The sequence below is a fragment of the Carcharodon carcharias genome, chromosome 1, assembly GCF_017639515.1.
Source record: "Carcharodon carcharias isolate sCarCar2 chromosome 1, sCarCar2.pri, whole genome shotgun sequence".
Lineage (NCBI taxonomy): Eukaryota > Metazoa > Chordata > Chondrichthyes > Lamniformes > Lamnidae > Carcharodon > Carcharodon carcharias.
The window spans coordinates 251400090-251413620 of record NC_054467.1 but is presented as its reverse complement, the minus strand read 5'-3'; the positions used below and the strand labels follow the sequence as shown (position 1 = coordinate 251413620).

The 13531-nt window shown below is 40.9% G+C and overlaps 1 protein-coding gene across 1 annotated transcript in view; it reads right to left on the bottom strand.

The window, feature by feature from the left end:
- Positions 1 to 11665, bottom strand: part of mrps26 (mitochondrial ribosomal protein S26) — a 72996-nt gene extending 61331 nt beyond the window's left edge. Inside the window, exon 1 of the mRNA XM_041192039.1 lies at positions 11353 to 11665. Coding sequence (XP_041047973.1) covers positions 11353 to 11561 — 209 coding nt within the window. The 5' untranslated portion in view covers positions 11562 to 11665. The remainder of the gene's footprint in view (positions 1 to 11352) is intronic.
- Positions 11666 to 13531: the final 1866 nt, after the last annotated feature.

Below are 13531 nucleotides of genomic sequence, written 5' to 3'. Positions count from 1 at the left end.
TTCCTCACTCTCTGTATTATTGACAGATGTTCCTCATTCTCTCTTTATTATTGACAATGTTCCTCACTCTCTCTGTATTATTGACGGATGTTCCTCGCGCTCTCTGTATTATTGATGGATTTTCCTCACTCTCTCTGTATTAGTGACAGATTTTCCTCACTCTCTCTGTATTAGTGACAGATTTTCCTCACTCTCTCTGTATTAGTGACGGATATTCCTCGCTCTCTCTGTATTAGTGACGGATATTCCTCGCTCTCTCTGTATTAGTGACGGTTTTCCTCGCCCTCTCTGTATTAGTGACGGATTTTCCTCACTCTCTGTATTAATGATGGATTTTCCTCACTCTCTGTATTAATGATGGATTTTCCTCACTCTCTGTAGTAATGACGGATTTTCCTCACTCTCTGTACTATTGATGGATTTTCCTCACTTTCTCTGTATTATTGACAGATGTTCTTCACTCTCTATATTATTGACGGATTTTCCTCACTCTCTGTATTACTGACAGATTTTCCTCACTCTCTCTGTATTATTGACTGATTTTCCTCACACTGTATTATTGACTGAATTTCCTCACTCTGTATTATTGACGGATTTTCCTCACTCTGTATTATTGACGGATTTTCCTCACTCTGTATTATTGACGGATTTTCCTCACTCTGTATTATTGACGGATTTTCCTCACTCTATTATTGACGGATTTTCCTCACTCTATTATTGACGGATTTTCCTCACTCTATTATTGACGGATTTTCCTCACTCTATTATTGACGGATTTTCCTCACTCTATTATTGACGGATTTTCCTCACTCTGTATTATTGACGGATTTTCCTCACTCTGTATTATTGACGGATTTTCCTCAGTCTGTATATTGACGGATTTTCCTCACTCTGTATTATTGACGGATTTTCCTCACTCAGTATTACTGACGGATTTTCCTCACTCTCTGTATTAATGACAAATTTTCCTCACTCTGTATTATTGACAGATTTTCCTCAATCTCTCTATATTATTGACAGATTTTCCTCACTCTATTATTGACGGATTTTCCTCGCTCTCTCTGTATCATTGACAGAGTTTCCTCACTCTCTCTATATTATTGATGGATTTTCCTCACTCTCTCTATATTATTGATGGATGTTCCTCACTCTCTCTGTATCATTGACGATATTCCTCACTCTCTCTGTATAATTGACGTATTTTCCTCCCTCTCTCTGTATTAGTGACGGATTTTCCTCGCTCTCTCTGTATTAGTGACGGATTTTCCTCACCCTCTCTGTATTAGTGACGGATTTTCCTCACCCTCTCTGTATTAGTGACGGATTTTCCTCACTCTCTCTATTATTGACGGATTTTCCTCCCTCTCTCTGTATTAGTGACAGATTTTCCTCACTCTCTCTGTATTATTGACGGATTTTCCTCACTCTCTCTGTATTATTGACGGATTTTCCTCACTCTCTCTGTATTATTGATGGATTTTCCTCACTCTGTATTAGTGACGGATTTTCCTCACTCTCTCTGTATTAGTGACAGATTTTCCTCACTCTATTATTGACGGATTTTCCTCAATCTCTCTGTACCATTGACAGAGTTTCTTCACTCTCTCTATATTATTGACGGATTTTCCTCACTCTCTCTATATTATTGATGGATGTTCCTCACTCTCTCTGTATTATTGACGATATTCCTCACTCTCTCTGTATTATTGACGTATTTTCCTCCCTCTCTCTGTATTAGTGACGGATTTTCCTCGCTCTCTCTGTACTAGTGACGGATTTTCCTCACCCTCTCTGTATTAGTGACGGATTTTCCTCGCTCTCTCTGTATTAGTGACGGATTTTCCTCACTCTCTCTGTATTATTGACGGATTTTCCTCCCTCTCTCTGTATTAGTGACGGATTTTCCTCACTCTCTCTGTATTATTGACGGATTTTCCTCACTCTCTCTGTATTATTGACGGATGTTCCTTACTCTCTCTGTATTATTGATGGATTTTCCTCACTCTGTAATAGTGACGGATTTTCCTCACTCTCTCTGTATTAGTGACGGATTTTCCTCACTCTCTCTGTATTAGTGACGGATTTTCCTCACTCTGTATTAGTGACGGATTTTCCTCACTCTCTGTATTAGTGACGGATTTTCCTCACTCTCTGTATTAGTGACGGATTTTCCTCACTCTCTCTGTATTAGTGACGGATTTTCCTTACTCTCTGTATTAGTGACGGATTTTCCTCACTCTCTCTGTATTAGTGACGGATTTTCCTCACTCTGTATTAGTGACGGATTTTCCTCACTCTCTCTGTATTAGTGACGGATTTTCCTCACTCTCTCTGTATTAGTGACGGATTTTCCTCACTCTCTCTGTATTAGTGACGGATTTTCCTCACTCTCTCTGTATTAGTGACGGATTTTCCTCACTCTCTCTGTATTAGTGACGGATTTTCCTCACTCTCTCTGTATTAGTGACGGATTTTCCTCACTCACTCTGTATTAGTGACGGATTTTCCTCACTCTCTCTGTATTAGTGACGGATTTTCCTCACTCTCTCTGTATTAGTGACAAATGTTCCTCATTCTATCTATATTACAGGAGGATGGTCCTTACTCGCTCTGTATTATTGACAATGTTCCTCACTCTCTCTGTGTTATTGACAGATGTTCCTCATTCGCTCTTTATTATTGACGGATTTTCCTCACTCTCTGTAGTACTGACGGATGTTCCTAACTCTCTATGTATTGACAGATTTTCCTCACTCTCTCTATTTTATGACATATGTTCCTCATTCTCTCTGCATTATTGACGGATGTTCCTCACTCTCTGTATTATTGACAGATGTTCCTCATTCTCTCTTTATTATTGACAATGTTCCTCACTCTCTCTGTATTATTGACGGATGTTCCTCGCGCTCTCTGTATTATTGATGGATTTTCCTCACTCTCTCTGTATTAGTGACAGATTTTCCTCACTCTCTCTGTATTAGTGACAGATTTTCCTCACTCTCTCTGTATTAGTGACGGATATTCCTCGCTCTCTCTGTATTAGTGACGGATATTCCTCGCTCTCTCTGTATTAGTGACGGTTTTCCTCGCCCTCTCTGTATTAGTGACGGATTTTCCTCACTCTCTGTATTAATGATGGATTTTCCTCACTCTCTGTATTAATGATGGATTTTCCTCACTCTCTGTAGTAATGACGGATTTTCCTCACTCTCTGTACTATTGATGGATTTTCCTCACTTTCTCTGTATTATTGACAGATGTTCTTCACTCTCTATATTATTGACGGATTTTCCTCACTCTCTGTATTACTGACAGATTTTCCTCACTCTCTCTGTATTATTGACTGATTTTCCTCACACTGTATTATTGACTGAATTTCCTCACTCTGTATTATTGACGGATTTTCCTCACTCTGTATTATTGACGGATTTTCCTCACTCTGTATTATTGACGGATTTTCCTCACTCTATTATTGACGGATTTTCCTCACTCTATTATTGACGGATTTTCCTCACTCTATTATTGACGGATTTTCCTCACTCTATTATTGACGGATTTTCCTCACTCTGTATTATTGACGGATTTTCCTCACTCTGTATTATTGACGGATTTTCCTCAGTCTGTATATTGACGGATTTTCCTCACTCTGTATTATTGACGGATTTTCCTCACTCAGTATTACTGACGGATTTTCCTCACTCTCTGTATTAATGACAAATTTTCCTCACTCTGTATTATTGACAGATTTTCCTCAATCTCTCTATATTATTGACAGATTTTCCTCACTCTATTATTGACGGATTTTCCTCGCTCTCTCTGTATCATTGACAGAGTTTCCTCACTCTCTCTATATTATTGATGGATTTTCCTCACTCTCTCTATATTATTGATGGATGTTCCTCACTCTCTGTATCATTGACGATATTCCTCACTCTCTCTGTATAATTGACGTATTTTCCTCCCTCTCTCTGTATTAGTGACGGATTTTCCTCGCTCTCTCTGTATTAGTGACGGATTTTCCTCACCCTCTCTGTATTAGTGACGGATTTTCCTCACCCTCTCTGTATTAGTGACGGATTTTCCTCACTCTCTCTATTATTGACGGATTTTCCTCCCTCTCTCTGTATTAGTGACAGATTTTCCTCACTCTCTCTGTATTATTGACGGATTTTCCTCACTCTCTCTGTATTATTGACGGATTTTCCTCACTCTCTCTGTATTATTGATGGATTTTCCTCACTCTGTATTAGTGACGGATTTTCCTCACTCTCTCTGTATTAGTGACAGATTTTCCTCACTCTATTATTGACGGATTTTCCTCAATCTCTCTGTACCATTGACAGAGTTTCTTCACTCTCTCTATATTATTGACGGATTTTCCTCACTCTCTCTATATTATTGATGGATGTTCCTCACTCTCTCTGTATTATTGACGATATTCCTCACTCTCTCTGTATTATTGACGTATTTTCCTCCCTCTCTCTGTATTAGTGACGGATTTTCCTCGCTCTCTCTGTACTAGTGACGGATTTTCCTCACCCTCTCTGTATTAGTGACGGATTTTCCTCGCTCTCTCTGTATTAGTGACGGATTTTCCTCACTCTCTCTGTATTATTGACGGATTTTCCTCACTCTCTCTGTATTAGTGACGGATTTTCCTCACTCACTCTGTATTATTGATGGATTTTCCTCACTCTCTCTGTATTCTTGAGGATTTTCCTCACTCTCTCTGTATTAGTGACGGATTTTCCTCACTCTCTCTGTATTAGTGACGGATTTTCCTCACTCTGTATTAGTGACGGATTTTTCTCACTCTCTGTATTAGTGATGGATTTTCCTCACTCTCTCTGTATTAGTGACGGATTTTCCTCACTCTCTGTATTAGTGACGGATTTTCCTCACTCTCTCTGTATTATTGACGGATTTTCCTCACTCTGTATTAGTGACGGATTTTCCTCACTCTCTCTGTATTAGTGACGGATTTTCCTCACTCTCTCTGTATTAGTGATGGATTTTCCTCACTCTCTCTGTATTAGTGACGGATTTTCCTCACTCTCTCTGTATTAGTGACGGATTTTCCTCACTCTCTCTGTATTAGTGACGGATTTTCCTCACTCTCTCTGTATTAGTGACGGATTTTCCTCACTCTGTATTATTGACGGATTTTCTTCACTCTCTCTGTATTAGTGACGGATTTTCCTCACTCTCTATTAGTGACGGATTTTCCTCACTCTCTCTGTATTAGTGACGGATTTTCCTCACTCTCTCTGTACTATTGACGGATTTTCCTCACTCTGTATTAGTGATGGATTTTCCTCACTCTCTCTGTATTAGTGACGGATTTTCCTCACTCTCTCTGTATTAGTGACGGATTTTCCTCACTCTCTCTGTATTAGTGACGGATTTTCCTCACTCTCTCTGTATTAGTGACGGATTTTCCTCACTCTCTCTGTATTAGTGACGGATATTCCTCACTCTCTCTGTATTATTGACGGTATTTCCTCCCCCTCTCTGTATTAGTGGCGGATTTTCCTCACTCTCTCTGTATTATTGACGGATTTTCCTCACTGTGCATTATTGACGGATTTTCCTCACCCTCTCTGTATTAGTGACGGATTTTCCTCACTCACTCTGTATTAGTGACGGATTTTCCTCACTCTCTCTGTATTATTGACGGATGTTCCTCGCGCTCTCTGTATTATTGATGGATTTTCCTCACTCTCTCTATATTATTGACAGATTTTCCTCACTATTATTGACAGATTTACCTCGCTCTTTCTGTATTATTGACGGATTTTCCTCACTCTCTCTATATTATTGACGGATTTTCCTCACTCTCTCTATATTATTGACGGATTTTCCTCACTCTCTCTATATTATTGACGGATTTTCCTCACTCTCTCTGTATTAGTGACAGATTTTCCTCACTCTCTCTGTATTAGTGACGGATATTCCTCGCTCTCACTGTATTAGTGACGGATATTCCTCACTCTCTCTGTATTAGTGACGGATATTCCTCGCTCTCTCTGTATTAGTGACGGTTTTCCTCGCCCTCTCTGTATTAGTGACGGATTTTCCTCACTCTCTGTATTAATGATGGATTTTCCTCACTCTCTGTATTAATGATGGATTTTCCTCACTCTCTGTATTAATGACGGATTTTCCTCACTCTCTGTACTATTGATGGATTTTCCTCACTTTCTCTGTATTATTGACAGATGTTCTTCACTCTCTCTATATTGTTGACGGATTTTCCTCACTCTCTGTATTACTGACAGATTTTCCTCACTCTCTCTGTATTATTGACAGATTTTCCTCACTCTATTATTGACGGATTTTCCTCACTGTATTATTGACGGATTTTCCTCACTCTATTATTGACGGATTTTCCTCACTCTGTGTTATTGACGGATTTTCCTCACACTATTATTGACGGATTTTCCTCACTCTGTATTACTGACAGATTTTCCTCACTCTGTATTACTGACAGATTTTCCTCACTCTCTGTATTGACAAATTTTCCTCACTCTGTATTATTGACAGATTTTCCTCAATCTCTCTATATTATTGACAGATTTTCCTCACTCTATTATTGACGGATTTTCCTCAATCTCTCTGTATCATTGACAGAGTTTCCGCACTCTCTCTATATTATTGACGGATTTTCCTCACTCTCTCTATATTATTGATGGATGTTCCTCACTCTCTCTGTATTATTGACGATATTCCTCACTCTCTCTGTATTATTGACGTATTTTCCTCCCTCTCTCTGTATTAGTGACGGATTTTCCTCGCTCTCTCTGTATTAGTGACGGATTTTCCTCACCCTCTCTGTATTAGTGTCGGATTTTCCTCGCTCTCTCTGTATTAGTGACGGATTTTCCTCACTCTCTCTGTATTATTGACGGATTTTCCTCACTCTCTCTGTACTAGTGACGGATTTTCCTCACTCTCTCTGTATTATTGACGGATTTTCCTCACTCTCTCTGTATTATTGACGGATTTTCCTCACTCTCTCTGTATTATTGACGGATTTTCCTCACTCTCTCTGTATTATTGACAGATTTTCCTCACTCTGTATTACTGACGGATTTTCCTCACTCTGTATTATTGACGGATTTTCCTCACTCTGTATTATTGACGGATTTTCCTCACTCTGTATTATTGACGGATTTTCCTCACTCTATTATTGACGGATTTTCCTCACTCTGTATTATTGACGGATTTTCCTCACTCTGTATTATTGACGGATTTTCCTCACTCTGTATTATTGACGGATTTTCCTCACTCTGTATTATTGACTGATTTTCCTCACTCTATTATTGACGGATTTTCCTCACTCTGTATTATTGACGCATTTTCCTCACTCTATTATTGACGGATTTTCCTCACTCTGTATTATTGACGGATTTTCCTCACTCTGTATTATTGACGGATTTTCCTCACTCTATTATTGACGGATTTTCCTCACTCTGTATTATTGACGGATTTTCCTCACTCTGTATTATTGACGGATTTTCCTCACTCTGTATTATTGACGGATTTTCCTCACTCTGTATTATTGACGGATTTTCCTCACTCTGTATTATTGACGGATTTTCCTCACTCTGTATTACTGACAGATTTTCCTCACTCTCTGTATTAATGACAAATTTTCCTCACTCTGTATTACTGGCAAATTTTCCTCAATCTCTCTATATTATTGACAGATTTTCCTCACTCTATTATTGACGGATTTTCCTCGCTCTCTCTGTATCATTGACAGAGTTTCCTCACTCTGTCTATATTATTGACGGATTTTCCTCACTCTCTCTATATTATTGATGGATTTTCCTCACTCTGTATTAGTGACGGATTTTCCTCACTCTCTCTGTATTAGTGACGGATTTTCCTCACTCTCTCTGTATTAGTGACGGATTTTCCTCACTCTCTCTGTATTAGTGACGGATTTTCCTCACTCTCTCTGTATTAGTGACGGATTTTCCTCACTCTCTCTGTATTAGTGACGGATTTTCCTCACTCTCTCTGTATTAGTGACGGATATTCCTCACTCTCTCTGTATTATTGACGGATTTTCCTCACTGTGTATTATTGACGGATTTTCCTCACCCTCTCTGTATTAGTGACGGATTTTCCTCACTCACTCTGTATTAGTGACGGATTTTCCTCCCTCTCTCTGTATTATTGACAAATTTTCCTCACTCTCTCTGTATTATTGACGAATGTTCCTCATTCTATCTATAGTACAGGAGGATGGTCCTTACTCGCTCTGTATTATTGACAATGTTCCTCACTCTCTCTGTGTTATTGACAGATGTTCCTCATTCGCTCTTTATTATTGACGGATTTTCCTCACTCTCTGTAGTACTGACGGATGTTCCTAACTCTCTCTGTATTATTGACAGATTTTCCTCACTCTCTCTATTTTATGACATATGTTCCTCATTCTCTCTGCATTATTGACGGATGTTCCTCACTTTCTTTGTATTATTGACAGATGTTCCTCATTCTCTCTTTATTATTGACAATGTTCCTCACTCTCTCTGTATTATTGACGGATGTTCCTCGCGCTCTCTGTATTATTGATGGATTTTCCTCACTCTCTCTATATTATTGACAGATTTTCCTCACTCTATTATTGACGGATTTTCCTCGCTCTTTCTGTATCATTGACGGATTTTCCTCACTCTCTCTATATTATTGACGGATTTTCCTCACTCTCTCTATATTATTGATGGATTTTCCTCGCTCTCTCTGTATTAGTGACAGATTTTCCTCACTCTCTCTGTATTAGTGACAGATTTTCCTCACTCTCTCTGTATTAGTGACGGATATTCCTCGCTCTCTCTGTATTAGTGACGGATATTCCTCGCGCTCTCTGTATTAGTGACGGTTTTCCTCGCCCTCTCTGTATTAGTGACGGATTTTCCTCACTCTCTGTATTAATGATGGATTTTCCTCACTCTCTGTATTAATGATGGATTTTCATCACTCTCTGTATTAATGATGGATTTTCCTCACTCTCTGTAGTAATGACGGATTTTCCTCACTCTCTGTACTATTGATGGATTTTCCTCACTTTCTCTGTATTATTGACAGATGTTCTTCACTCTCTCTATATTATTGACGGATTTTCCTCACTCTCTGTACTACTGACAGATTTTCCTCACTCTCTCTGTATTATTGACAGATTTTCCTCACTCTGTATTATTGACGGATTTTCCTCACTCTGTATTATTGACGGATTTTCCTCACTCTGTATTATTGACGGATTTTCCTCACTCTGTATTATTGACGGATTTTCCTCACTCTGTATTATTGACGGATTTTCCTCACTCTGTACTATTGACGGATTTTCCTCACTCTGTATTATTGACGGATTTTCCTCACTCTGTATTACTGACGGATTTTCCTCACTCTATTATTGACGGATTTTCCTCACTCTGTATTATTGACGGATTTTCCTCACTCTGTATTATTGACGGATTTTCCTCACTCTGTATTATTGACGGATTTTCCTCACTCTGTATTATTGACGGATTTTCCTCACTCTGTATTATTGACGGATTTTCCTCACTCTGTATTATTGACGGATTTTCCTCACTCTCTGTATTAATGACAAATTTTCCTCACTCTGTATTACTGGCAAATTTTCCTCAATCTCTCTATATTATTGACAGATTTTCCTCACTCTATTATTGACGGATTTTCCTCGCTCTCTCTGTATCATTGACAGAGTTTCCTCACTCTGTCTATATTATTGACGGATTTTCCTCACTCTCTCTATATTATTGATGGATTTTCCTCACTCTCTCTGTATTATTGATGGATATTCCTCACTCTCTCTGTATTATTGACGATATTCCTCACTCTCTCTGTATTATAGACGTATTTTCCTCCCTCTCTCTGTATTAGTGACGGATTTTCCTCACCCTCTCTGTATTAGTGACGGATTTTCCTCACCCTCTCTGTATTAGTGACGGATTTTCCTCACCCTCTCTGTATTAGTGACGGATTTTCCTCACTCTCTCTGTATTATTGACAGATTTTCCTCACTCTGTATTATTGACGGATTTTCCTCACTCTGTATTATTGACGGATTTTCCTCACTCTGTATTATTGACGGATTTTCCTCACTCTATTATTGACGCATTTTCCTCACTCTATTATTGACGGATTTTCCTCACTCTGTATTATTGACGGATTTTCCTCACTCTGTATTATTGACGGATTTTCCTCACTCTATTATTGACGGATTTTCCTCACTCTGTATTATTGACGGATTTTCCTCACTCTGTATTATTGACGGATTTTCCTCACTCTGTATTATTGACGGATTTTCCTCACTCTGTATTATTGACGGATTTTCCTCACTCTGTATTACTGACAGATTTTCCTCACTCTCTGTATTAATGACAAATTTTCCTCACTCTGTATTACTGGCAAATTTTCCTCAATCTCTCTATATTATTGACAGATTTTCCTCACTCTATTATTGACGGATTTTCCTCGCTCTCTCTGTATCATTGACAGAGTTTCCTCACTCTCTCTATATTATTGACGGATTTTCCTCACTCTCTCTATATTATTGATGGATTTTCCTCACTCTCTCTATATTATTGATGGATGTTCCTCACTCTCTCTGTATTATTGACGATATTCCTCACTCTCTCTGTATTATTGACGTATTTTCCTCCCTCTCTCTGTATTAGTGACGGATTTTCCTCACCCTCTCTGTATTAGTGACGGATTTTCCTCACCCTCTCTGTATTAGTGATGGATTTTCCTCACTCTCTGTATTATTGACGGATTTTCCTCACTCTCTCTGTATTAGTGACAGATTTTCCTCACTCTCTCTGTATTATTGACGGATTTTCCTCACTCTCTCTGTATTATTGACGGCTGTTCCTTACTCTCTCTGTATTATTGATGGATTTTCCTCACTCTGTATTAGTGACGGATTTTCCTCACTCTCTCTGTATTAGTGACGGATTTTCCTCACTCTCTCTGTATTAGTGATGGATTTTCCTCACTCTCTCTGTATTAGTGACGGATTTTCCTCACTCTCTGTATTAGTGACGGATTTTCCTCACTCTCTGTATTAGTGACGGATTTTCCTCACTCTCTCTGTATTATTGACGGATTTTCCTCACTCTCTGTATTAGTGACGGATTTTCCTCACTCTCTGTATTAGTGACGGATTTTCCTCACTCTCTCTGTATTATTGACGGATTTTCCTCACTCTGTATTAGTGACGGATTTTCCTCACTCTCTCTGCATTAGTGACGGATTTTCCTCACTCTCTCTGTATTACTGACGGATGGTTTCCACGCCCATACCCCCGGTACTGACCTGAGGGCCCCGATGATGCCCACATGCTGCCGGTATCGCTCCTTCACGACCAGCAGCTCCACCGGGTCGACCGGGGTGGGGACCCGCAGGCGGTCGGCCTTGGATTTGGCCGGCGGGTCGGTGCGGGACTTGCGGCCCCGGGCGGGGACCCAGAGACCGGGCCGCGGCCGGAGGAGGAGGAGCGGGAGCGGTCGGCACTGAGTCCACATCGTGAACCCTTCCCGGGCAGCGAGGGAGAGGGAGAGGGATCCGGGGATTGGAGCCGGACCAGCCCCTCAGATGTGTGCCGCCATCTTACCGGAAGCGACAAGCATTTCCGGCGGTCGAAGGTCTTAAAGCGATACCGCCCCCTGTCTCCCCAAGGTGACATCCAGCTGGGGGGACAACGTTAGGGTGTCACTTAATAACTCAAGCGAGGGTGGCAGCATATCTGATTTTAAAAGTTTGTGTAATCATTTTGGAACCAGAGTTTTGCACGTTTGAAGTGTGAACTCTGGAAAGGAAGACTTGCATTTATGTAGCGCCTGTCACAAGATCAGGCACTTCACAGGCAATGAAGTACATTTTGAACTGTAGTCACCGTTATAATCTAGGAGATGAGACAACCAATTTATGCATAGCAAGCGCCCACAGACAGTAATGTGGTAAAGACCCGATGATGCTCCTAGCAATGTTGATGGAGGGATAAATGTTGGCCCGCAAACTGGGCAGAACTTCTCGATTCTTTGTTGAAATAGTGCCATTGGAGTTTTTGCATCCACCTGGGAGGATAGTGAGGATCTTGATTTAGCACCTCATCTGAAAGATAACACCTTCGACAGCGCAGCACTGCCTTGGTACTACTCTGAGAGTATCATCCTCAATTTTAGGCTCAAGTCCCTAGGTTAGGCTTGAACCCATGATTTATTTTGCCCTCAGAGGCAAGAGTGCCTCTCACTGAGTACACATGAACATACAAATATAAGTCTGGTCAGAGCAGAACAGAGGCTGGGAATTCTGTGGAGAGTAATTCATCCCCCTAGAAATCCGGAGACCTAGGGTAATGCTCTGGGAACCTGGGTTTGCATCCCGCAACAGTAGAGGATGGAATTTAAAATCAATAAAAACCTGGAATTAAAAGTCTAATGATGACCACGACAACCATCATCGAATGTTGTGAAAACTCATCTGGTTGACTAATGTCCTTTAGGGAAGGAAATCTGTCATCCTTATCTGGTCTGGTCTACCTTTAACTCTGGACACACAGCAATGCAGCTGCCTCTGAAATGGCCTAACAAGCCACTCAGTTGTACCAAACCGGACAGAACACTCAGCATTGACCTAGGCACAGGAAAAGATGACAGCAAACTGTTGACGGCTCGGGACTAGTGCTAACATTGGGACAGCTGTCTCACAGACTAGTCAAGCAACAGCCTGACAGTCATCCTCATGGAATCATATCTTACAGATAATGCCCCAGACACCACCATCACCATCCCTGGGTATGTCCTGTCCCACTGGCAGGAAAGACCCAGCAGAGCTGGCAGCACAATAGTATACAGTCGGGATGGAGTTGCCCTGGTAGTCCTCAACATTGAGTCTGGACTTCATGAAGTCTCATGGCATCAGGTCAAACATGGGCAAGGAAACCTCTGCTGATTACCACATACCGCCCTCCCTCTCTGGTGAATCAGTGCTTCCTCCATGTTGAACATCACTTGCAGGAAGCACTTTTGAGCGCGGCAAGGGCGCAGAATGTACTCTGGGTGGGGACCTTCAATGTCCATCACCAAGAGTAGCTCAGTGGTGCCATTGGCCGAGTGCGAAATGACATAGCTGCTAGACTGGGTCTGTGGCAGGTGGTAGGAACCAACAAGAGGGAAGAACATACTTGATCCCATCCTCACCAGCTTGCCAGCTGCTGATGCATCTGTCCATGATTGTACCGGTCGGAGTGACCACCGCACAGTCATTGTGGAGACAAAGTCCCACCTTCACATTGAGGATACGCTCCATCGTGTTGTGTGGCACTACCGCCATGCTAAATGGGATAGATTTTAAACAGATTTAGCAACTCAAGGGCATCCATGAGGTGCTGTGGACCAACAGCAGCTGCAGAATTGTACTCCACAATCTGTAACCTCATGGCCCGGCATATCCCCCACTCTACCATTACCATCAACCAGGGGATCAACCCCGG